Here is a 27,124-nt window from a genome sequence, read left to right as displayed (position 1 = left end):
GACTCTTTGCGACCCCTTGGACGGCAGCACGCCAGGCCTCCCTGTCCATCACCAACTCCCGGAGTTTCCCCAAACTCATGTCCATTGAGTTGGTGATACCATCCAACCATCTCATCCTCTGCCGTCCCCTTCTCCTCCCACCTTCAATCTTTCCCAGCATCAGGGTCTTTTCAAATGAGTCAGATCTTCGCATCAGGTGGCCAAAGTACTGGAGTTCCAGCTTCAACATCACTCCTTCCAATGAACACCCAGGGCTGATCTCCTTTAGGATGGACTGGTTGGATCTTCTTGCTGTCCAAGGGTCTCTCAAGAGTCTTCCCCAACACCACAGTTCAAAAGCATCAATTCTTCCACGCTCAGCTTTCGTTATAGTCCAACTCTCACATCCATACATGACTCCTGGAGAAACCAAAGCCTTGACTAGATGGACCTTTGTTGGCAAAGTAATGTTCTGCTTTTTAATATGCTGTCTAGGTGGTCATAGCTTTTCTTCCAAGGAGTAAGCATTTTTAATTTCCTGGCTGAAGTCACAATCTGCAGTGATTTTGGAGCCCAAAAATATAAAGTCTGCCACTGTTTCCACTCTTTCCCCATCTATTTGCCATGAAGTGATGGTACCAGACGGCATGAGTTCTCTGAATGTTTAAGCAAACTTTTTCACTCTCCTCTTTCACTTTCATTGAGGCTCTTTAGTTCTTCTTCACTTTGTGCCATAAGGGTGGTGTCATCTTTATATCTGAGGTTATTGATATTTCTCCCGGTAATCTTGATTCCAGCATGTGCTTCATCCAGCCCAGCGTTTCTCATGATGTACTCTGCATATAAGTTAAATAAGCAGGGTGACAATATACAGCCTTGATATACTCCTTTTCCTATTTGGAACCAGTCTGTTGTTCCATGTCCGGTTCTAACTGTTGCTCCCTGATCTGCATACCGATTTCTCAAGAGGCAGATCAGGTGGGCTGGGGTTCCCTTCTCTTTCAGAATTTTACACAGTTTCTTGAGATGCACACAGTCAAAGGCTTTGGCATACTCAATAAAGCAGAAATAGATGCTCTTCTGGAACTCTCTTGCTTTTTCGATGATCCGGCGGATGTTGGCAATTTGATCTCTGGTTCCTCTGCCTTTTCGAAAACCAGCTCAAATATCTGGAAGTTCACGGTTCACGTATTGCTGAAGCCCTTGGAGAATTTTGAGCATTACTTTACTGGTGTGTGAGATGAGTGCAATTGTGCGGTAGTTGGAGCATTCTTTGGCATTGCCTTTCTTTGGGATTGAAATGAAAACTGACCTTTTCCATAGTAGGGAAGAAGTATTAAAAAAAAAAGGTACTTGACTGCTTTGCATTTCAGGATCCATCCATTATGATCCCCATATTATTGTGCTTGCTCAGAAATTTGTTGTGAGCATTGAGTAAGTACATATTGGAACACTTAGAACAGTACAGTGGGTATATTTCTGATGACAGTGTACAATATATAAAATTTGTTTTTTTCCAATACGGTCATTTTGGTTATTTAAAAAGATGATTTCTAAAAATGTGAGATACCCTTTTACTTGCCACTTATAGGCTGTAAAGAAATAATTTCCCATATATTTTAATAGAGAGACTCATATGATACTATTTGTTTAATATTTAAATTTTGCATGGAAATAAGCACGGTTTTCTCTATGCAAAATAACTTGTTTTAGGACAGTAGTATAAACATCTAAAATGTTAGAGTCTAACTCCAAATTTTACCAAATGAGGTTGTTCTAAGTCAGATCCTGCCCTAATTAATACAACTTTTCTTTCTATCGATATTATCACTGTATTTTCAGCACCAAATATGGTACCTGGTGCATCATCTGCTACTGCTACTGCTAAGTCGCGTCAGTCGTGTCCGACTCTGTGCGACCTCATAGACGGCAGCCCACCAGGCTCCCCTGTCCCTGGGATTCTCCAGGCAAGAGTACTGGAGTGGGTTGCCATTTCCTTCTCCAGGGCATGAAAGTGAAAAGTGAAAGTGGAGTCACTCAGTCGTGTCCGACTCAGTGACCCCATGGACTGCAGCCCGCCAGGCTCCTCCATCCATGGGATTTTCCAGGCAAGAGTACTGGAGTGGGGTGCCATTGCCTTCTCCAGGTGCATCATCTAGGTACTCAATAAATATTTGGTGAATGAAAGAATCTCATGCTCAACTAATTTTCAGTCTTTGTAGATGAAATCATTTTAATTATACATTATATGATCTAACAGAGAGATTCAGTTCCAATGTGGGATATTATCTGTTTTTAACACTTACTCAACAAAGTTTTTAATATCCAAGTAATTCATTCTTCTAAAAGAATGTGAGAAGTACAAAACATTAAATAAGAAAATATGCCCCAATCCCCAACTCAGAAATATTCAACTACTATAAGCACTTTGGTCTTTCCTTTATTTGCATTTTTATATGTATGGTTTTTTGATCAACCTGACTAAAGTCATACATTGCTTTTTTTTCAGATTACATGAGATAGATATTATAATAAGCCTTAAAATATTTGTGAATATTTATGGATTATTTAAAAAATAAGTCAACTTATTTTAAAATTTCTGTTTCAGTAAAATGATCAACCTTTCAGTTCCTGATACAATTGATGAGAGAGCAATCAACAAGAAGAAACTCACACCATTCATCATTCAGGTATGCACTCTTCTCCTCTCCTTCCATGAAACTATTATTTGAGGACCTGTTTTACAGACTGAAGGCTCTGCATTTTGCATTGTCTCATTTAATTCTTACAACAGCTCTGAGTTGAGGATTATTTTCCAGATTTCATAGAAGCTGAGATGCAGAAAGATTTCAGAGCTGTACCAAGGTTAATAGTGCTGGAACTAAAGTTCAAATCCAGGTGTAACTGCAAAGCCCTATATTCTTTTCATTACATTTTGCGTTCAAACATACAGAAATAAGCAAGCATGTTTAAGCTCTTAGTTAATTAGCATGCTTGAAGAATAGAAGGCTTTTATTTTCCATCTCGTATTAGGGCGTTATATAGCAGTATTTCCTCATGCAAGGCCATCTCTTGGGATGAGGAGATTCAGAACTTCTAGAACTCTCATGTGTATTCAGTAGACCTCTCATTTAGGCATTTTAAAAAATTCAACACATAACCCACATGGATATACTTACTCTAGTAACTCAGCCTTTTCCTTTAGGGTCGGTATCTTTCAATCGAGGCTAACTAAAAATGCTGTTAACTTGCCTTGGAAATCTGGAAAAGACTATAAAAATGAGGATAGATTTGTTTTAGCTATGCTTTTAACACCAAAGCTTGGATATTACTTTCTGTGGATCATGTATGGGTAAACTTAATACATAATGTCATTACTGAGTGTTATTTCAGTGAAGGGAGAAAAAGACTGTAAAAAAACAGAAAGGTCAAGAAGCAAGTGTTATAAATTGGCTGTCTTGCAGGAAAACTTGAACTTGGCACTGAATTCAGCTTCTGCCATTGGATGTCATGTTGTGAACATTGGTGCAGAGGATTTGAGGGCTGGGAAGCCTCACCTGGTTTTGGGACTGCTGTGGCAGATCATTAAGATCGGTTTGTTTGCTGACATTGAATTAAGCAGGAATGAAGGTAATGAAACACAGTCATGATCTTGAAAATTGTTTATTGGTTATTTTTTTCTAGTCATGCAGACTGTCACGCTTTCACCTAATTGAGGTGATTAGATGATAATTAGAATTAACAGAAGGTAATGTTATAGTGTTATTCAGGAAAACAGCCTAATTATAACTTTCTTCTTTAGTAGTAATTAACATTTGTCTGGCTCTTTAGAATTCATTTCACAATAAAGACACGAAAACCCAGAGAGTTTAAGGAATTTGTGCAAAGTTCTTTTCTGCTCTACTCACATAGTCCCCACCCCATTACCACCCTCAGGCACACCATCTCCTATTAATTTTAATACCTTTTCTATTCTATTATAGATTTAAGACTCTTCAAAAATATTCTAACCTGCCCTTGATGGTCTCATATTTCCTGAATTAGCAGAAGCACCGTTTTTATAGCATAGGGTTTGATATCACATCATAGACTTGTAGAATGTATAAGCATATGTGATACAATTGTCCTAAGGTCCTAGGAAGTGCTACACTGTCCTCTCCTTTTGAAGTTTAAAATATTAAGCATCACTCCAAATATTCACGTTTTTTTCCGGAAATCACCATATCAATCTTCAGTTACTTTGGGGGAAGAATATATATTGGGAGTTCTCAGTATTTCAGGGTCTCACAATACCTGTCAACAGTCCTATTCTGCACATTTATCCAAGACTTTATGATACTTAAAATTTTCAGTCCACTCAAAGTGGGCTGTATTTAAACAAATAAAATTTTTCTAGTTGCTAGCCTCTTCAGAGCAGTGTTTATCTTGTTAGAGTTAAAGTCCATTGAACAAGGAAAGGAAGACAACAAAATTAAACTACATTGGCTCGTGTAATAAGTCAAATGATTTATCTCTGACAAGGTCTCAGGTGCAGGGAGGTCAGGCTGTTTAATCCTTTCCAGCCTTTTGACTTGGAGATGGAGAGCATGAGGAGGTTTCTGTACAAGTGACAATGTTGCCTCTGCCTTTACTTAAATCCCTCAGTGCCAGAGTGACATGGTGTGAAGTGGAGTCTATGAAAGATGAAGTTTGCCCATTAGAGATATTACTTAGACCTCTTTGGAAGTCAGGCAGTTTTAGTCTTCTTGTTCAGTGTAAATCTCCTTTTATCCTATGGGAGGGAATTATTGCATAAGGACTATACAACTTCTCCATAAAAACAGTACCTAAATTTAGACAATTCTCTGTGCAGATGCCCAAGCTTCTACCTCTTATCTCTGGGGATATTTAACCAAAAACCCTTGGCTTCTTCTGCACATTTAATTCAATAACAAAAAAGTGTTGAGGAACCTTTACATATTAGGTGCTATAGACAATGTAAAGTTGAATTCTTTTTCTTTAAAAACAGGTATGGCAAAAGCCACTACAATATTGTAAAGTAATTAGCCTCCAATTAAATTAATTTAAAAAACCAGGTGTAACATTTCAAGAGTTAGTTATGCTTAAATATAAATACCATAGGGTTTGAATACTCTTTAAATCAAAAGGCTCCAAAGTTTTAAACATACTCCCCCAAGCCTCTGATTTTAATATTATTTAAGAATAGTTTATGTAAATATATGACATAATGTAACAATGTTCAACTTAAAGCTAGAACTTACTTGGTATTTGGAATGTGATGAATAATCAAGATGTTAAAATATGTAATGCTGTGTATTCTTATAATTAAGTGTTTCTATCTGTATCATCTTATAACTCATTATATACTTTCATTTATCTTTATTATTAGACTGTGAGTACCTGAAAACCAGGAACTAGGTCACAGTACTTTTTGTACCTCTGTTACTTACTTAACAGAGTGTCAAAAGACTCAATAAACATGTAATGACTGTTACCATATAATATATCGGTTGGGTTTTTCTTTTTTTCCTTTGTAGCCTTGGCTGCTTTACTTCGAGATGGTGAGACTTTGGAGGAGCTTATGAAATTATCTCCAGAAGAGCTTCTGCTTAGATGGGCAAATTTTCATTTGGAAAACTCAGGCTGGCAGAAAATCAACAATTTTAGTGCTGACATCAAGGTAACTGTTTAGTTAAATACTTCAGTTCAGTTCAGCTGCTCAGTTGTGTCCGACTCCTTGTGACCCCATGAGCCGCAGCACGCCAGGCCTCCCTGTCCATCACCAACTCCCAGAATCCACCCAAACCCATGTCCATTCAGTCGGTGAAGCCATCCAACCATCTCATCCTCTGTCGTCCCCTTCTCTTCCTGCCCTCAATCTTTCCCAGCATCAGGGTCTTTTCCAATGAGTTAACTCCTTGCATCAGGTGGCCAAAGTATTGGAGTTTCAGCTTCAACATCAGTCCTTCCAATGAACACCCAGGACTGATCTCCTTTAGGATGGACTGGTTGGATCTCCTTGCAGTCAAGGGACTCTCAAGAGTCTTCTCCAACACCACAGTTTAAAAGCATCAATTCTTCTGCACTCAGCTTTCTTTATAGTCCAACTCTCACATCCATACATGACCACTGGAAAAACCATAGCCTTGACTAGACGGACCTTTGTTGACAAAGCGATGTCTCTGCTTTATAATATGCTGTCTAGGTTGGTCATAACTTTCTTTCCAAGGAGTAAGCGTCTTTTAATTTCATGGCTGCAATCACCATCTGCCATGATTTTGGAGCCCAGAAAAATAAAGTCAGCCACTGTTTCCACTGTTTCCCCATCTATTTCCCATGAAGTGATGGAACCAGATGCCATGATCTTAGTTTTCTGAATGTTGGGCTTTAAGCCAACTTTTTCGCTCTCCTCTTTCACTTTCATCAAGAGGATCTTTAGTTTTTCGCTTTCTGCCATAAGGGTGGTATCATCTGCATATCTGAAGTTATTGATATTTCTCCCAGCAATCTTGATTCCAGCTTGTGCTTCCTCCAGCCCATCGTTTCTCATGATGTACTCTGCATATAAGTTAAATAAGCAGGGTGACAATATACAGCCTTAACCGTTTAGTTAAATACTTGACAGGGACATAATAACATGGAGACTTCAGGTCAGCTTAAAGGAGGGAAAATCCTATGAGTTTATCACCCAACCTTGTTGCCTCTAGGCCCTGATGGTAGATTTCAGTAGAGAGACTGAGCCAAGTAAGAGCACCAGCACTAAGTCTAGCTTTCATTTTGTGGAAAGGGGTTTAAATATTACAGTGCTAACATTTTCTATTCTGCCTACTGTTCAACATGCTGTACGAAAAGATCGGCAGTCATGACTTCTGTTCCTAACTGCCTTTCCCAGGCCTCAGTGGATCTGTGTTAGTAAAGGCCTAGAGAGAAAGGGCCTCAGGATTCCCCATTCCCTTTCTTATTTGGCTCCTCTTCTGTCATGTGCTCCCTCCTTCAGGCATTCAGTTCTTGGGGGTAGTTATATACTCTTATGTATGTTTGTATTTCTTACCTCAACCCTGCCCCTATTTTTTAAATTTAAATATATTTTTAAAAATGTTACAATGTTATATTTGTTTCTGCCATACCACAACGCAAATCAGCCATACATTCCCCTCCCTCTCTGGCCTCCTACCCCTCTCCCCATCTCATCCCTCCAGATCATCACAGAGCACCAGACTGGGCTCCCTGTGCTACACTGCAACTTCTCACCAGCTATCCATCTTACACTCCATAGTGTGTGTGTGTGTGTGTGTGTGTGTGTGTGTGTGTGTGTGTGTGTGTGTATATATATATATAGATGCTACTCTCTCCATTCGTCCCACTCTTTCCCTCCCCCACTGTGTCCACAAGTCCATTCTCTGTATCTATGTCTCCATTCCTTCCCTGTAAATAGGTTCATCAGTGTCATTTTTCTAGATTCCATATATATGTATTAATCTACTATATTTGTTTCTCTCTTTCTGACTGACTTCACTCTCTTTAACAGGCTCTAGGTTCATCCATCTCACTAGAACTGACTCAAATTCGTTCTTTTTTATGGCTGAGTAATATTCCATGGTGTATATATACCACATCTTCTTTATCCATTCATCTGTTGATGAACATGTAGGTTGCTCCCATGTCATGGCTGTTGTAAATACTGCTGCTATGAATGTTCGGCTTCCCTCGTAGCTCAGTCGGTAGAGTCTGACTGCAATGCAGGAGACCTAGGTTCAGTCACTGGGTTGGGACGATCCCCTGGAGAAGGAAATGGCAACCCACTCCAGTATTCTTGTCTGGAGAATCCCATGGATAGAGGAGCCTGGCAGGATACCGTCTATGCAGTCGCAAGAGTCAGACACAACTGAGTGACTAAGCACACGTGAATATTGGGGTACATGGATCCTTTTCAGGGTATATGCCCAGTAGTGAGGTTGCTGGGTCATATGGTATTTATTCCTGGTTTTTTAAGGAATCTCCATACTGTTCTCCATAATGGCTGTATCAGTTTACATTCCACCAACAGTATAGGAGGGTTTGCTTTTCTTTACATCCTTTCCAGCATTTATTGTTTGTAGAATTTTTGATGATGGCTATTCTGAATGGTGTGAGGTGATAGCTCATTGTAGTTTTGATTTGAATTTCTCTAAGGATTAATGATGTTGAGCATCTTTTCATGTGTTTCTTGGCCATCTGTATGTCTTCTTTGGAGAAATGTCTGTTTAGGTCTTTTGCCCATTTTTTGAATGCGCTGTTTGTTTTCCTAATATTGAGCTATATGAGCTACTTATATATTCTGGAGATTAATCCTTTGTCAGTTGTTTCATTTGCAATTATTTTCTCCCTTTCTGAGGGTTATCTTTTAATCGTGTTTATTGTTTCCTTTGCTGTGCAAAAGCTTTTAAGTTTAATTAGGTCTATTAGGTTTTTTTTTGTTTTTATTTTCATTACTCTAGGAGGTGGGTCACAGAGGATCTTGCTGTGATTTATATCAAGGAGCATGCTGCCTATGTTTTCTTCTAAGCTTTATAGTTTCTGACCTGATATTTAAGTCTTTAATCCATTTTGAGTTTATTTTTGTGTATGGTGTTAGGAAGTGTTCTAGTTTCATTCTTTTGTAGCTGTCCTGTTTCCCCAGCACTACCTATTGAAGAGGCTGTCTTTTCTCCGTTGTATATTGTTGCCTCTTTTGTCAAAGATAAGGTACCCATAGGTGTGTGTAAGCTTATCTCTGGACTTTCTATCTTGTTCCATTGGTCTATGTTTCTGTTTTTGTGCCAGTACCATACTGTCTTGATGACTGTAGATCTGTAGTATAGTCTGAAGTCAGGAATGTTGATTCCTGCAGCTCTGATTTTCTTTGTCAAGATTGCTTTGGCTTTTCAGGGTCTTTTGTGTTTCCATTAAAGTTGTAACTTATTTTGAAAAAAAAAAGTTGCAACTTATTTTGGTTCTATTTCTGTGAAAAATATTATTGGTAGTTTGATAGGGATTACATTGAATCTGTAGATTGCTTTGAGTAGTATAGTCATTTTCACAATATTTCTCCCAATCCAAGAACATGGTATATTTCTCCATCTGTTTGTGTCATATTTGATTTGTTTCATCAGTGTCTCACAGTTTTCTGCATACAGGTCTTTTGTCCCTTTAGGTAGGTTTATTCCTAGGTATTTTATTCTTTTTGTTGCAATGGTGAATGGAATTGTTTCCTTAACATCCCTTTCTGATTTGTCATTGTTAGTGTATAGGAATGCAAGGGATTTCTCTGTATTAATTTTATATCCTACAACTATACCATATTCATTGATTAATTCTGGTAATTTTCTGGTGGAATCTTTATGGTTTTCTATGTTATCATGTCATCTGCAAATAGAGTTTTACTTCTTGTTTTCCAATCTGGATTCCTTTTGTTTCTTTTTCTTTCTTCTCTGATTGCCATGGCTAGGACTTCCAAATCTAGATTGAATAATAGTGGCAAGAGTGGGCACCATTGTCTTGTTCCTAATCTTAGAAGAAATGCTTTCAGTTTTTCGCTATTGAGAATAATGCTTGCTGTGGGTTTGTCGTATATGGCCTTTATTATGTTGAGGTAGGTTCCTTCTGTGCCTACTTTTTGGAGTGTTTTTATCATGAATGGGTATTATATTTTGTCAAAAGCTTTCTCTGCATCTATTTATATGATCGTATGACTTTTATCTTTCAGTTTATTGATATGGTCAATCACATTGATTGATTTGCATATGTTGAAGAATCCTTGCATCCCTGGGATAAATCACCCTTGCTTATGGTGTATGATCCATTAATGTGCTGTTGGATTCTGGTTGCTAAAATTTTGTTGAGGATTTTTGCATCTATATTCATCAATGATATTAGCCTGTAATTTTCTTTTTTGGTGGTATCTTTGTCTGGTTTTGCTCTCAAGGTGATGGTGGCCTCATAGAATGAGTTTGGGAGTTCTCCTTCCTCTGCAATTTTCTGGAAGAATTTGAGCATGATAGGTGTTAGCTCTTCTTTAAACTTTTGGTAGAATTCACCTGTGAAGCCATCTGGCCCTGGGCCTTTGTTTGCTGAAAGATTTTTAAATCACAGTTTCAATGTTGGTGCTTGTGATTGGTCCGTTTGTGATTTCTAATTCTTCCTGTTTCAGTTTTGGAAGGTTGTACTTTTCTAAGAACTTATCCATTTCCAGGTTGTTCATTTTATTGGCATATGGTTGCTCACAGTAGTCTTTTATGATCCTTTGTATTTCTGCGTTCTGTAGTAACTTCTTTTTTGTTTCTAGTTTTATTGATTTGAGTCTTCTCCCTTTTTTCCTTGACGAGTCTGGCTAGTGGGTTGTCAATTTTATATTCTCAAAGAACCAGCTTTTAGTTTTATTGATCTTTGCTATTGTTTCCTTCATGTATTTTTCATTTATATCTTTACGATTTCTGTCCTTCTACTAACTTCAGGGGTTTTTTTTTTTTTGTTCTTCTTTTTCTATTTGCTTTGGCATAAAGTCTGGTTGTTTATGATGTTTTTCTCATTTCTTGAGGTAGGCTCGTATTGCTATAAACTTCCCTCTTTTGCTGCGTCCCATAGGTTTTGGGTTGTCATGTTTTCATTGTCATTTATTTCTAGGTATTTTTAATTTCCTTTTTGATGCCTTCAGTACCTGTTGGTTATTTAGAAGCAGGTTGTTTAGCTTCCATGTGTTTGTGTTTTTTTTTTTTTTTCCTGTAATTCATATCTAGTCTCATAGCATTGTGGTTCAGAGAAAATGCTTGATACAATTTCAGTTTTCTTAAATTTCCTGATGATTGTGATTGAAGATGTGATCTGTCCTGGAGAGTGTTCCGTGTACACTTGAGAAAAAAGTGTATTCTGCTGTTTTGGAAAGGGAATCTTATTTTTAAATGAATATTGTAAAAAATTCTCCTTTGATATTTTTTTAAAAAAATATTCTGCTTTTAATAGTTTTAAAAAGCAGAGGATTTCTGGGTAATGTGAAAAGGAAGTTCCAATTTATGTTCACATTCAAATTTTCACCTAAAGCCCCTTTTTGGGGTAGTAAGTTACAGACTCTTTGGGGTTTACTCTTCACCTGTCTTTCTCAAGTGCATAGGGAGAAGGCACATACAAATTATTTCTGCACCCTTAGTAGATAGTTGTAAGTGAAAGCACTTTCACAACTGTAATGCCCTACTCCTTAGGAGATAACCTCTGTGCCACTAATGTAAGATCTGGGTTTGCGTTCCATGAATTTCTCTGCAGTGGCTTTCACTCTCACCTGATTCTCCCCATTCTTAGAATAATTTCTGACAAGTGTATCAAACGTACATAGTTGGCTCATTGAAGATACAGCTTTCTAGGCCTCTCCCAGAGCTCTGTACTTAGCAGGTCAGAGCTTACATCTGGCCATCTCCATATTCAGCAACTTCCCTGGGGGATTAGGGTGTACACAATCCATAGGAGTTACCATGAGAAACATTCCTTTATAATCTGTTTGGACTGTCAAGGCCCAGTAATAGAAAACTACCAAAGCTGGGAAGGTGATCTTCAGATGTAACATTGATCTCAGGTGGCCTCGGCCTATAGCAGCTTGAGGCAGGGATTCTGTTCCCAGCCAGAGATTGAGGTCAGGCTACAGCCGTGAGAGAACTGAATCTTAGCCACTAGACCACGAGGGACCAGTGGGACCAAGGCCCTGGCCCATCAGCTGTGTAGAAATGAATTTCCACATAGAGACTGAGACAAGTAAAACAAGTGTTTATTAGGAGGAAAACGTATATGTGAATAGACTCACATGGGTGGGCTCAGAGAGACAGTTGCACCCTCGTGGTGGTTGAAGTCACTTTCATGGAGCATTTCTTCTGGGTTTCCCTTTGCCAGTCATCTTGCTTTGTCTGGTTCTGAGTCCGTGTTTGGTTTATCTCAGGATCCTCCCATGTGTGCATGTGTATCTCTTAGCCAAGATGGATTCTAGTGAAGAGGCCTATGGGTAGGTTGACATCACTTACTATGAGCTTGAGACAGGAGATACATGGGTCCAGACTGAAGAGTTTCTCCCCTGTGGACAGAAATTCTATAATAGAAGAAACTCCATAAAAACTGGATGATGGAGGAGGCTGGGCCTTGCCCAGATAAGAAATAAAAGACCATATATTCCTCATTCTTGAAGTCAAGGATACCTTTCTGACTACACAGGCACAGGAAGGCTCAATGGAGGTCAAAAGGAAGGGGGCAACACCTCAATTTCTGGCTGGGAACCAAAGCCCTGCTTCAAGGCACTGTGGACTGAGGCTACCCAAAATCACCGTGATGCTACCTCTTCTATCTCTTATCTGGACAGGGCCCAGCCTGCTCCATCATCCAGCTTTTATGGAGTTTCTGCTATTACTATTATGGAGTTTCTGTCCACAGGGAGAAACTTCAGCCTGGGGCCCATGTATGTCCTGCCTCAACATGATAAAGAAACTTCACTCCAGTTCCTGTCCTCTGGTATTCCAGAGAGGCAGAATTGTACTTGACATGTGTGTTGGAGACCCTCATTAAATGTTTACACTAATATAGTGGTTTTCAGGTTTTGTTCTGTGTAGCATCCACACAGCCTGAATTCACCCAGCCCACATCCCATATGAGCAATACCATTTTGTTTTAGGTATTGGTATTCCAAGTAAAAGTGTTCCAGTGTTGAAAGAGGTCAAGGGCTTAAAACAAAGAGAAGCTCATTTGGTTAAATATATTCAGATGATTAAGGGTTTACTGTTATTTCACCACCTCAAGTAGAAATCATTTAAAAATTTTTGTCATTTCAATTTATAATTTAATGCATTGTTAACACAACTAATCTCTTCTCCATAGGTTATGGTATATACATATTATGCTTTGTAATGATATAACCTGTTTATTTTCTCTTTCCCTATGCTTCCTGGATTTCTCCTATCCTACTTGTTTCTCGTGCTTGTTTTATCTGTCAAGCTTATTGACTTCAGTAACTCAGTGAAGGTACAGAACTAGTTATATGTTTTCTAGCATTATTATATTGATGATTTCAATAAATTGTAAAGTCATGACAAAATCCAGTTCATCCATATTCAAGGCAGACATAAGGCCAGATAGGTGGACTTTTCTGGGAAAAGGAACTGTTAAATAAGAAGATAGAGATTTGTGTCACATTCTTACAAAATCCAATGCAAATATCCTTCCACACATGGGACAATAGGATACATTCATTCTTTGTAAATGTGATCTCACTGACATTTGCAATTCATTTTTAGGATTCCAAAGCCTATTTTCATCTTCTCAATCAAATCGCACCAAAAGGACAAAAGGAAGGTGAACCACGGATAGATATTAACATGTCGGGTTTCAATGTAAGTATAGATGTTCTTGTGAATTCTACAAGCTTACAAAATTGTCAATTTCTTATAGATAACAAGAATGCTTATAATTGCATGTTGTGATGTTGGCAGTTTTAAGTATTATCTTAAATTTTATTACTGTAGATGTAATTTATAGACAGAAAGACCAGCTTTGATTTATATTAATAGTTTATTGGTGAGTTCTGTAGTTATGGTGTTGTTGGTTTTTATGGATGGCATAAAATATTCAGAGTAAGTGTGGGGAAATAAGCACTAGAGGCTAACCTTTTCTGAGTGTTTGGATTATAATCACAATGATAGATTTAATGAAAACATATTCTTATGTTGAGAGTAATGTGAATGTGTTTACAAACTCCTGATCTCTCAAATCCAATTTGGTGAATTACTGTCACAGACCATGTTCCCTTGTTACATCACTTATTTGCTCAATGACCTTGGACAAGTTCCTTTGTTCATACATGAAGTAACAAGTTGGCCTAGACTATTGAGTCTCAACTTTCTAGGATCCTGTTGTTCTTTGTATTCATTAGATATGGAATGGATTCTACTGATTTTTAAAAAATGCACATTTCTAGCATATTTCATATCCACTTCAGGATTGAGTGGATTACACTTGCTAAACATTTTATGCAGCCCTTATCAGAACTGAATTTGTCACTGACTTGTAGTACTTACATTTCTGTCTGTTTTTAAATCTGAAATTCTTCAGTTCAGGTCCCTCTTGGCACAAATGAGGGGCCCTCCTGTGCATGAAGGAAGCTATCTGGGATGGCTAGCCAGGTGATCTTATGCCTGGGTAGATAACACCAGTGTACTGATTCTGATTATGATACAGCTCTTCTCTAGTCACTTCTCCCTGGTTGATCTTAAAGCACTCCCTTCGCTGTCTCTGTCCTCCTCAGAATCCTTTAAGGATTCCCCGTTGACTTAAGAGTTCAATCTGAAATGTTCTGCTGTGCACGTGAAGCCCTGCTACACCATCTTGCTCCATTTCTTCTAGCCAGGGCAATTTCCTACTGCTCTGTCCACACATTCATTTTACTGTTGAGCCTTTCATCATGCTTTTCCTTTGTTTTTCAGTGTCCTTTATCTTTGTCAGTCTTATACCTTCTTTAGGGATATGTATCTCCATCATAACATCCAGTTTCCTCATGATCCTTTGTGATTCCTCTCTGCCTCCATACTCCACCATCCCAGGCAACCACTGATTTGCTTTCTTTCAATGTAGTTTGAATTTTTGAGAATTTTATGGAATCATATAATAGGTGCCCTTTTTTTAATCAAGCTTCTTTCAGCGTTATTATTTTGAGATTCATCTGTGTTGTTACATAAATCAGAAATTCATTCCTTTTTATTGCTGAATAATATTTCAGTGAATGGATATGCTATAATTTGTTATCCATTCACCCCAATGAACATTTGGATTGTTTCAAGTTTGAGGCTATTACAAATACAGCTGCTCTGAACATTCATATACAAGTCTTTGTGTGAGTTTATGCATTCATTTATCTTTGGTAAATACCTAGGAGTAGAATGGCTGGGTAATGGTATATGTGCGTTTAACTTTTCTAAGCAGCCGCCAAGTTGTTTTCCAAAATGGTTGTACCATTGCACATTGCTACCAGTAGCACATGAAAGTTCCAGTTCATCCACATGCTCACTGACACTTTAATGTGGTTAGTTTAAACATTAAGAATTTTGGCAGTGGTAGAGGTGTCTCATTGTGATTTTAATTTGCATTTCCCTAATGGCTAATGATGTTGAACATCTTTTCATGTAGTTATTTGCTGTCTATACATCTTTGTTTAAACACTTTACCCATTTTAATTGCATTGTTTGTTTTCTTATCAAGTTTTGAGTGTTTTATATATTTTGGATATAAGTCCTTGATTGGATATGTGATTTGCAGATACTTAGTCCCAGTGGTTTTCCAAGAACAGGCATTGTTTAATTTGAACAAAGTCAGATTTAGTCATTTTTTTTCTTTGACAAATCATGCTTTTGATGTTGTATCTAAGAAATTTTAGCCTAACACAAGGTCACAAACATTTCTTATGTCTCCTCTTAGAGGGTTTATAGTTGGGGTTTTATATCTAGTTTTTTATTTATAGTTTTGGGTTTATACATTTACATGTGTGTGTGTATTGAAGGTTAATTTTGAATATGATGTGAGGTATGGGCTGAAGTTCTTTTTGGCATATATATATATATTTATTTGATTGTCTTTTGTTTCATTATTCTGTATCTTAATTTTTTAAAATTGTTGCTATTTCAACGTTTCCTTCTACTCCAATATCATCAATGCTTTTTGTTTAAGAATGCCGAGATGATAAAAAATATGAGATTTAAAAATAAAGATAGTAAATAGCATGAACCAGAAGTATTAAAGTAACAGAAAATAGAATAGGCTCTATGAGATGAACTCACTAGGCTCATGGAGAATCCCAAAGGCTGAATCCCAGTCAACTGCTCATCTGCTGGTGGTTACTGATTGCTCTGCAATGGTAACAGTGAAGGGTAACACAGTAAATACCCATTCTTCTGGAGACCTAGATGATCGAGGCCCCTCACTGGAGATGAAAAAAGTAAAGATAGCATCACCCATTAAAGACAGAGTTAAGACTCAAATTATAGAATCTGAACTGTGTTGGTTTGTAAGTAACATTCCTCAAATTTCCTTTATCTCTTATTTCCCCCTTATTATAAAAATCCCTTCTTACCTGACACTCTTTTCCAGAAGACATACATTTACCCTGGGGCATACTGGGGTGGCCACATCTATAGTAACTGCCAAGAGAAGTCTAGAGGGGGCAGATCACTGGAAACGAATAATCCAAAAGCAATTGTTCCTCCTGCAGCTCCAGTTTTTTTTTACTTTTATTGTTGGGAGGTGGGGATGGTGAGCACTTGGGAAACTATCTTTAATTTGGTATGAAATTATCAGATCTGTAACTTATACTCCTCACCAAACTGTATGTTAGTCAAGAAATCAGCATGCATCTTTCCAAAAGGAAAGAAGTTGGGGTTGAGGGGGTGGGGGGGACAAAACAGAGAAGAAGTTAGGAGTCCTAGGAATTAGCTGAAAGTAAGTATTTTACACAGAAATAGACAACTTTGCTTCCTGGATGGAAAAGTAAAATCAAAAACTAGTTTAAGAGAAAGATGATAATTTGAAATATGTAATTTAAACCTCAAAATTATTGGAGCCTGGTATCCTTGATTATTATTGTAAAAAATTTCTTCATAATTCCTTCATCTTTTTCAGCCTTACACCCTCTTTAGGGCCTAAATTTAAAATCTGAACAAGTTTCACTTTTTTTCTTAATGAATTTTGGCATGAGAGAAGTAATTTCAGTTGAGTGAAATGTATCCTGTCCTTAGATTCGTGATCTGGTGCCATCTAGGGTATTTTCAAGGTACTGCATATCCAGCACAGGCAACTTTTTTTTTTTTTTTTTGCATTCAAAACAGTAATATAAGTACCATGTGTTGGCTAAGAAAAAATAGAATTGTATACCCAGCTTATCATTGTAGGGCAAAGTTTCTATATTTTTAGTATGGCCTTTTTTAAAAAAAAGTCTTATTTTACTTCAACAGGAAACAGATGATTTGAAGAGGGCTGAGAGTATGCTTCAACAAGCAGACAAATTAGGTTGCAGAAAGTTTGTTACCCCAGCTGATGTTGTCAGTGGGAACCCCAAACTGAACTTAGCCTTTGTGGCTAACCTGTTTAATAAATACCCAGCACTCACTAAGCCAGAGAACCAAGATATTGATTGGACTCTATTAGAAGGTAATAGAGTATACAGGTTTAGTATACAGGTTTCTTAAATTATATTTGGGGCTACACAGTAGAAATACATAGGCCACGATGATTTCATAATCTTGATTTAATAAGTTTCCTTATCTACTTTCCTTTAGCAACTGTCTACTATAAGTAGTCCCAAGGGCTGAGTAAAAAGTGGCAACTGATAGAAAGGGATGATACAAGGGAACTTTTATTTTAATTTACTTATTTTTGGCTGCTCTGGGTCTTTGTTGCTGCGTGTCGGCTTTCTCTAGTTGCTGCACCCGGGGGCTACTCTTTGTTTTGGTGCTCAGACTTCTCATTGGGGTGGCTTCTCTTGTTGAGGAGCGTAGGTTCAGTAGTTGGGCTTCGTTGCCCCATGGCATAGGGGATCTTCCTGAACCAGGGATCGAACCTGTGTCCCCTGCTTTGGCAGGAGGACTTTTATCCACTGTACCACCAAGGAAGTCTGGGAACTTTTAAAGTAAGCTAGCCTAGGATCACTTAGTATAAGGCCACTTAGTAAACCAATGTTTTATTTTAATATTTTGTATTTAGGTCACTTATTTTTAAACCTCCCTCCAAAAAAATGCACGTGTGCATAAAATTTGACCTATGTAAATCTGCAGTATTTGATTCATTCTTGCATAGTCAGACTAACTGAAACTGCTCTCATTTCCTTTCACCTTTAACCTACTCAAAAAATAATAATAATGCATGTAAATATTCATTTAATTTGGGAAAGGCAGAGTATACCTTTGCCAGATTATATATGCATGAAGTATAGTACTTAAAAATTAACAAATGTAATTAGTAGCTCATTGCATATCCACTAGCATTATTATGAAATCAGATGGTAAAGAATCTGCCTGCAGTGCAGGAGACCTGGGATCAATCCCTGGGTTGGGAAGATCCCCTGGAGAAGGGAATGGCTGCCCACTCCAGTGTTCTTGCCTAAGAAATCCGTGGACAGAGGATTCTGGAAGGCTACAGTCCATGGGATCACAAAGAGCTGGACACAACTTAGCGACTAATACTTCAAACTCTCAATTAGCAGCTCATTGCATATATACTAGGATTACTGTAAAATCTTTAAATTTTATGCTTTTGAAGTTTCAAATAATTTGTTGCTCTAATATAGGCACGTAAAAAAAAGTACATATATGTAACTTAGTATCAGTATTTTTAAATGGGTAGAGAGAAGATGTAAATTAATGTGAGTATAGAGGTTTGTATGACCATGGTAAATTTTTCTAATAAAAACTAAACCAATAATATCAGTTACTTTAGAAGTATGGGGATTTGGGGAGATACTGGAGAAGGATGAGATAGGGAAGAGAGTATAAAAAGTTCATATACCTCTTAGCTGGTTATAATAAGGTTATATTTTTACTTTTAAAAGAAAGTCATCCAATTTAAAAAACAAGAGAGTATGTATTTAGAGAGACTGCTTAGAGATTCATATTGGAGAAAACCTTTAGATCTGAAAAAAAAATAATCATCTAATTGTGGGTTGATGTTATATGCACATATGCAAGGTGTTTAATGATTATATAAACACTGTGAATATTTTTAATAGGAGAAACTCGCGAAGAAAGAACCTTTCGTAACTGGATGAACTCTCTTGGTGTTAATCCCCATGTAAACCATCTCTATGCGTAAGCCTTCCAATGCTCTTGTAAAGTTTTGAACATCATGAATGGATGCTGCATAAATAATTATAGCTCTAAACCTTTTCTAAATGTTAGTTTGTAGCCATTACTTTATTGGAAAATGTGGTGACTTCCGTTATCATTTCCCAAATACACAAAAGCCCAGATTATTTCTTTACATGGTCATTAAGTGAAAAAATGTATAAATATCTTTCTAACACCCTAGGGAACAGAGACTTTATATTTTGAAACGGAGACCAGAGAGCACATTAAGTAGACCATCCATGATGCCTTGAGGTCTTTGTGTTCACTGTTCTCTCAGCCTGGAATGTTCTTTTCCACATCAAATGCTTTATTCCCTTGCTATATTCAAGCCGCTGATTCAGATCCTAACCACCACCTACCACTCCCTAACTCCTAACCTCTTTCTTTTTGTTTTTCATAGCAATTAAATACATTCCCCTAACCCATTTATCCATATACTTGTTTATTCTCTTTCTTTCTCTGACTCTAAAGGCCTGGAATTTTTCTCCTATGAGCCCAGCTTCTAGAACAGTTCTTTGCAAACAATAAGCTCTCAATAACTATTTTTAAGTGAATTGGATGGTGTTAGCTCCATTTTTAGCACAGATTAATAAAATACATGAGTCTTTTGACAGTGTAGTGTCCTTGTTTTTAAGGAAACAGGCTCTGCTCTCTGAAAACACTGATCAAACTCTTTTTAAATCATCAGTGACCTGCAAGATGCCCTGGTAATCTTACAGCTATATGAACGAATTAAAGTTCCTGTTGACTGGAGTAAGGTGAATAAACCTCCATACCCGAAACTTGGAGCCAACATGAAAAAGGTAGCTAATTAAGTTGCTGCACATATTTGTTACGGACTGTTTTTATTCTCAATTTGTTTCTTTTGTTTGGGAAACTCTTTGACTCTGAGCTTCTTGAGGACAGAAACTGTGTCTTACTTTGTGCGCACCTGCATATAAAGATTAAACAAGTGAAAATCTTTAATCATTTGCTTTTGTTTGTTTGCAGCTAGAAAACTGCAACTATGCTGTTGAATTAGGGAAGCATCCTGCCAAATTCTCCCTGGTTGGCATTGGAGGGCAAGACCTGAATGATGGAAATCAAACCCTGACTTTAGCTTTGGTCTGGCAGCTGATGAGAAGGTATAGTATACAATTTTAACTGCTCAAGTTCACTATCATACAGGTCTGTGATCTAGTCTTTACTATTTCTAAGGAAACGTATCAATGACTACACCTTTGAAATTTTTATGTTTAGACTCCGAAGTGAGTTTAAGTAATGAGTATATGTTGGATGGTCAATGGGAAATGCCTTCTCGATAGTGAGGCAACAGAATTGTGAATATTTCCCTTTTTTATAATCTGCCTGACACAGACCTGAGCCTCATTTAGAGTTGGTGAATAAAAACAGCAAAAATTATGAACATGTATACATTTGAGAAAGAAGATCTCTTAACTGTAATGCTAAAAAGCAATTCATTATAACTGGGTACCAGCCAAAGCACAGCTTACTTTAAGTCGTTACCAGGGGTTGGCCTAGTACACAGTGAGCCTGCAGTAAGTAGACTGGTGGACTTACTCAGTAGAGCGCTGAAAATCTTCCCACCAGCAGTGCAAAAGGCAGCTCAATGGCAAGCCACTACTGCCTGAAATTTTTTTTTTCATATAGTGTGAATGTCTTCTCGTGAAATCTTTCCTTTAATCTCTCAAACCTAAGGAAAAGAAATGAAAGATAAAGCATTCTAATAATTGTATTTTTTTTCTAATAAACTAGGACAGAAACTGTTCTGCTGCTTTTTTAAAATTAATTTCTATTGGTGTTTAGTTGCTTTACAATGTTGTGTTAGTTTCTGCTATACAGCAAAGTGAATCAGCTATATGTTTAAATATATCCCGTCTTTTTCAGCACAGAGCATTGAGTCGAGTTCCCTATCCTATGCAGTAGCTTCTCATTAGTTACCTATTTCTTCTGCTGCTTCATTTAGATATACCCTCAATGTCCTGGAAGATCTCGGTGATGGTCAGAAAGCTAATGACGACATCATTGTAAGCTGGGTGAACAGAACATTGAATGAAGCTGGAAAATCAACCTCCATTCAGAGTTTTAAGGTAAGAATTCCATGTTTGACTATTAAACGTTATGTTTGCTATAAAAAGTATCTATAGTTTGGAAAGCTAGCCTTTGGATTCTTTGTGAGTGAGATCATTGTGGGGCTAACGACATGATTCTTTTCTAATTCACTAGACTTTGTTTTTGACAGCGTTATATAAGTGATCATGCATTAATTTGTACACATGGAAATTCTCAAATGTATTGTCCTTTTACTCTAGGATAAGACGATCAGCTCTAGTTTGGCAGTTGTGGATTTAATTGACGCCATCCAGCCAGGCTGTATAAACTATGACCTTGTTAAGAGTGGCACTCTGACAGAAGATGACAAGCACAATAATGCCAAGTAAGGGATGCTGCCTAATATCCTCATAAGGGCATAGACATTGTAGGCAGGCAGATCTGCATTATCATTCAGGTTCTGCCACTCAAGAATGGTGTCAGCTGGGGGAAGCATCTTCTAGCCTCAGATTCCTCATCCATAAAATGGGAGCAATAATACTTACCTTGGAGATTTTGAAATGAGTAAAATACGTTAAGAGCCTAACATTGCTGCACCTGACCTAATAGGTAGGTGCTCAGTCAGCCATTGGTTTGTAGGTTATAGAAATAATGTATGTGTTAAAGCAACTTAGCTGCAAACTTAGAACAGAAGAAAAATGGGCTAAGGATAACCATGCCTTTGATAGGGTTTTCTTTTGTTGCACTCTTTTCAAACGTTTTTAAAACTTACTGTGCATAGCCCACCTTACTACATACACTGAGTTTATCTTGGTCCCTTAAGTGGGCAGGATGCTAAACCCTCAGCTGAAACCGTGCCTTGAAAGTTCCCTGCATTTTGACAACATGCAGAAGGTCCTTCCCACCTGCCTCTTCCCTTCTTCTCCAAAGATCTAGACTGTGATCTGGTTTCATGGGCAACCCATGAAAGCTCTCCTAGTATACACTGAAAATCAGCTCCCAACAGGGCTTCACAAGATAGCTAAGAAGCATTACTGTAAAACTTCATTTTGGCATCACATACTGCATCACATCATTTCTTCCCTCCTTGAAAAAAATATTTGCAGCATAATATGATAAAGATTTATAGAGAACTCCTCAAAGTTCTTTTTCCAGAAACTTGATCATATTTAAAGATTCCTGTTATAGAACACCTAGAAATGCCTTGTGTATTAATTGAGGGGTGCTCCTGCAAATTTCCTCGGCTGGACATGTCAGTTCTTAACTCCTTTCCTTTTTCTACCCTTTTCATTCCTTGCTTCAGCCACACTGGCATGTACCATACAGACTGTCTCTCCTCCCTTGGATATTTCGAAGTATTCACTGCATCTATGAAATTGTATTTTGCATCTGGCACAGTTTTCCATTCTGTGTCTCTAAGATCTCGTGATAGCCACTGTTATCTTATTACATGCTCAATGAGAATATCAATATCTGAGTAATTATATATACATATTTTCAACATCTGGGTATATATACATATATGTATATACACACACACACACATATTCTAGAAAAGTGTTTTTTCGTATCAGTGCTCCTAAATTGTTCTCATTTTACATTGTAGAAAAGGAGTGAATAAATATCATCAGCCCCAAATAGTAGAGCTTAAAAATCTGGTATCACTTATGAGTGACCTCAAAAAATAAAAGAGAAGACAATGAAAAATAAAGTCATTCTGATCTGAACTCTCACTGTAGAAGTTTTGCATCCTAGACAGTTGAGTATATAAGAGGAAATAGATGCCTCATGTCAGTGCCCATGACTGACCAGAATTGCACTTCAATTTTTGTTTCCTCCAAAAAATAGGTACGCAGTGTCGATGGCTAGAAGACTTGGAACCAGGGTGTACGCTCTCCCAGAAGACCTTGTGGAAGTAAAGCCCAAGATGGTCATGACTGTGTTTGCATGCTTGATGGGCAGGGGTATGAAGAGAGTGTAAAATAACCAATTTGAATAAAAAACAACCTTGCTCCCAGGTGCATGATTAGCAGTACAGCAATTTCTGGCCGAAGTGCTCATGGCTTAAGAAACTATTGGTTATTGAAAGGACTTTTTAGTTTTCACAAGACTAAGCTCATCATGGGAGCCCTCAGGTGAAAGAGTTTTAGTAGCAACAACTCCTCTTTCCCATAGTCAAGGTGGATTTGTCAGGCCCACCTGAAATGTGCCCGTAGTCAAATCATTTACTCGCTCCTCATAGATCGCTGCCCTTGACATTTTCCATTGCTGTACGTATTTCTATGTATCTGTTTTCCTCTTAGAATGTCCACCTCGTGGGACTTGCTTAGATGATTGAATATGAATATTATTGATATTAGGCAATAATTTGCTTTCCATCCAGTATGCTAGTTCTTATTCAAGAACTGTGGTCAGAGGGTATTTGTATATGAGTATCCTTTGCTTATCTTTCTAGTACTGAAAATTGACAGAAGTAACTGGCTGTGCAGAATGTAATAGAAGCTTTTCATATTCTTTTATTCTTAAAATCAGTATCTTTTTACAGTATTCTGTCTACATGATCCTTTTTTGTACATTTAAGAATATTTTGATTACGTTAAATAAGACTGCTGATTTTGCTACTTTTTTAAGGGGTCTTCAAGTAAGTAAAAAACATAGAGGGAAATGTACCTTGAATTTCCATCTTCCCTCCCACACTAAAGCTGTAAACACTTGACATATTTTGTCCTGAAACATTGGTTCAATATATGCTTATTTGTTTTAAAACATGTACCATCAAACTCTCTCTTTAGATTTAAAATGCTGTTGAATATGACACTTTTGAGGAGAGAGTGGGCTCAGAATTTAGGAAGGATATGGTAGGCCAAGTATGCTAAGTGTATATTAAATTTTCTAATTTTACACCTAAGATAAGGAGATGTGGTCACTAAAAAATAAACATATATGTAGGACTTAATGTACTCTAATGTACTCTTGCTTTGTCAAGCTGTTTGCTATAGTTTTTAAGATCATAATGTTACTCTAACTCTAATGTAATCTGGTAGCGATTATTAGTTCAAATAAAGGCATTTACATAATTAGTCTCTTCGTGCCTCTGTCCCTTCTTAGTATGCCTATAATGTTTGCCAGTTTTTTTTCTCCAATATTCTAACTCATTTTCTGGTGTACTTTATAATATGATGTTTGTTAAATTTATGCTTTTGGAGCTGAATTACACAGATGGACAGATTAAGGTTATAATCCTCAATGAGGTAAGATGGTTTTCTCCAACTTACCAAAATTTCTTAGTCCATTTTCTCCCTTTTTCTTTCTTTTCATGTCATTCAATCTTTTCAGTGTTCAGTAATGACACGATATGTGTTTGCATGCGTGCTAAGTCACTTCAGTCTTGTTGGACTCTTTGTGACCCTATGGACTGTATCCCGCCAGGCTCCTCTGTCCATGGGATTCTCCAGGCAAGAATACTGGAGTGGGTTGTCATTCCCTTCTCCAGGGGATCTTTCCAACACAGGGCTAGAACCTGCATCTCCTGCAACTCCTGCATTGCAGGCGATTCTTTACTGCTGAGCCACCAGGGACGCCTGTTCTATGGTATACAGAAGGTCAAAACAATGGGGATCCAAACAACCAGGGAGGAGAGGTGGCTTATGACAGGTTTTCTTAGCCTCATCACTATTGACATTTTGGGCTGGATAATTCTTTGTTGGAGGTGGGAGGGAGCTGTCCTGTGCATTATTGCAGAGCATTTAGCTGTGTCCCTGGCCTCTATCCACTAGATGTCAGTAGCATACCCCCAGTGTGTAGACCAAATATGTCTCCAGAACCAGTCAAATGTTCCAAGGTGGGGGCAAAATCATCTCTAGTTGACAAAATGTTGTTTATGGTACCGTTTTAACGTTTTGTGTGAATCAGTAATATGAAATGCAATCCTTTAAGGAACTACATGGTGATACTATAAAATAGTTTTTATTTACAGCCTAAGAATAAGAAAGACCTTTCTTAATATGATATAAACCCCAGAGCTATAAAAGAAAGATAAATGTGACAATTCTACTTTTGCAATAAATGAGTAAGCAAAGTCACAATATAGATGACTGAGAAAAAATGTTTGGTCCCATTGTCTTAGTCCATTCAGGCTGCTGTAACAAAGTATCATAGACTGCGTGATTTATAAATACCAAATTTATTTCTCACAGTTAGGCAGTCTGGAAGTCCCAGATCAAGGCACTGGAAGGTTTGCTGTGTGGTGAGAGCACACCTCCTAGTTCACAGATGGCTGTCTTTTAGCTGTAACCTCACATTGTGATAGGGACAAGGAGCTCTGGAGTCTCTTTAATAAGGGCACTAACCCCACTCATGACTTCACCTTTATAACTTAATGTCCCACCTCCTAATACCGTCACACTGGGAGATTGTGTTTCAACATGCAAATTTTGGAGGAGCCTGAAACATTTAGTCTATAGTACCCGTATGATGGATTTTCTTAATATAAGGATAAAAGACCAGTCTCTGCAAATATATACCAGGGTAACTGATAAGACAGGACAGTTATCCCTTATGACCTGTCTTCTACTTTGTATTTCCCATGCTTATCTACATATGTTTCCTTCCAGGTACAAAAGTTCTCTGTAAGTAATGCCTTGAAGTGGCTTTGAAGCAAGATATTAATAAAAAAGACTTATTCCATCTTGCCCTTTATTCAAAACAGGAGCTAGTTTCTTGGGTGGTTCACTGTACAGAGCCCACCATCTGTAGGAATGCACCTTTGGTTACTTAAGTGTTCACATGAGACAGTTGGCCTGAACACACCATTCTTCTTTCCTCCAAATAAAGGGCTAAAATCACTAATATATTAAGAAATCTAACAAATCTGTAAAAGAGAAAGTTCCATTAGAAAAATGGGCAAAGGAGATCAATATCCAATTCAAAGCCTATAATCAAACAAAGAACATTAAAAGGGAATGCTGATTCTCAAAAAGTAACGAGGGTTATGTAGTTTCAACCAACAAAGAGCTGCCTTTTTTAGTAGACTTTATTTTTAGAGCAATTTTAGGTTCACAGCAAAATTGAGTAAAATGTACAAAGATTTTCCACATACCTCCAGCCCACACACATGCATGAGCCTCCCTCACTAACAACATCCCCCACCAGAGTGGTACATTTGTTATAGTTGATGAACCTACATGGACACATCCATAATCACCTAAAGTCCATAGTTTACCTTGGATATTCTGTGGATTTTGACAAACGTGTAATGACATGAATCTACCTTTATAGTATAATATATAGGATTTTCACTGCCCTAGAATCTTCTGTTCTCTGCCTTGCCATCCCTCCCTATTCCCTAACCCCTGGAAACCACTGATCTTTTTACGATCTCCATAGTTTTGCCTTTTCCAGAATGTCAGAATCATACAGTATAGCCTTTTCAGATTGTTTTCTTTCACTGAGTAATAGGCATTTAATAGAACTGCCTTTTTTATGAACTGCCTGCCATTGATTTTTTTAAACAGTAATTGATAAATTATTTGATGCTAATGAAGGTATGAGCATACAGGCATTCTCTGACACCACAGATGGAAGAGTGATCAGTTTATAGCTTGTTGAAGGCAAGTTGGTAATTACAGAGAAACCAAAAACTAGCATATCCTTCAACTCTGTGCAGCCAGCAAGTACAGCAGTGTGCCATGATACATCTTGTAATATAATAAAGGGTTGGTGAGATAAATATGGTCCATCTACACAATGCAATAGTTATGTAGTTGTTAAAAAGATGGCTGTGACTCAGAGCACCGGCTTTGAGTGCCCTGCTTCCTGCATAGAACTTGCACTGGTCATCTATTTTACATATGGTAATATACATGTTTCAATGCTATTCTCTCAAATCATCCCACCCTCACCTTCTCCCACTTAGAACAAAAGTCTGTTCTTTATGTGGAATCTAAAAAAAAAGGCGAGGTACAAATATTTACAAACCAGAAGTAGAGTCACGAATGTAGAAAACAATTTTTGGTTACTACAAGGAAAGGAGGGGATAAATTGGGAGATTGGGATTGGCATATACACACTACTATATATAAAATTGACATTTACACACTGCTATATATATAAAATAGATAACTAATGACAACCTACTGTATAGCACAGGGAGCTCTACTCAATACTCTGCACTGACTTGTATGGGCAAAGAATCTAAAAAAGTGGATATATGTATAACATACACT

The 27,124-nt window shown here is 37.6% G+C and overlaps 1 protein-coding gene across 2 annotated transcripts in view; it reads left to right on the top strand.

Moving 5' to 3' along the window:
• Positions 1–23,980, top strand: part of LOC145537112 (plastin-3-like) — a 37,776-nt gene extending 13,796 nt beyond the window's left edge. For both annotated transcript variants that reach the window (XM_081567809.1, XM_081567810.1), the window contains 11 exons: positions 2,588–2,669; positions 3,444–3,609; positions 5,517–5,659; positions 13,260–13,355; positions 16,962–17,157; positions 18,731–18,809; positions 19,537–19,651; positions 19,839–19,972; positions 20,815–20,938; positions 21,161–21,285; positions 22,749–23,980. In XM_081567809.1, coding sequence (XP_081423935.1) covers positions 2,588–2,669; positions 3,444–3,609; positions 5,517–5,659; positions 13,260–13,355; positions 16,962–17,157; positions 18,731–18,809; positions 19,537–19,651; positions 19,839–19,972; positions 20,815–20,938; positions 21,161–21,285; positions 22,749–22,881 — 1,393 coding nt within the window. In that variant the 3' untranslated portion in view covers positions 22,882–23,980. The remainder of the gene's footprint in view (positions 1–2,587; positions 2,670–3,443; positions 3,610–5,516; positions 5,660–13,259; positions 13,356–16,961; positions 17,158–18,730; positions 18,810–19,536; positions 19,652–19,838; positions 19,973–20,814; positions 20,939–21,160; positions 21,286–22,748) is intronic.
• Positions 23,981–27,124: the final 3,144 nt, after the last annotated feature.

Source organism: Giraffa tippelskirchi, chromosome X (assembly GCF_054371585.1).
Source record: "Giraffa tippelskirchi isolate mGirTip1 chromosome X, T2T-mGirTip1v1.2.pri, whole genome shotgun sequence".
In the NCBI taxonomy this organism is placed as follows: Eukaryota; Metazoa; Chordata; class Mammalia; order Artiodactyla; family Giraffidae; genus Giraffa; species Giraffa tippelskirchi.
The sequence above is the reverse complement of the archived record's forward strand: the minus strand, read 5'-3'. Positions and strand labels throughout refer to the sequence as shown.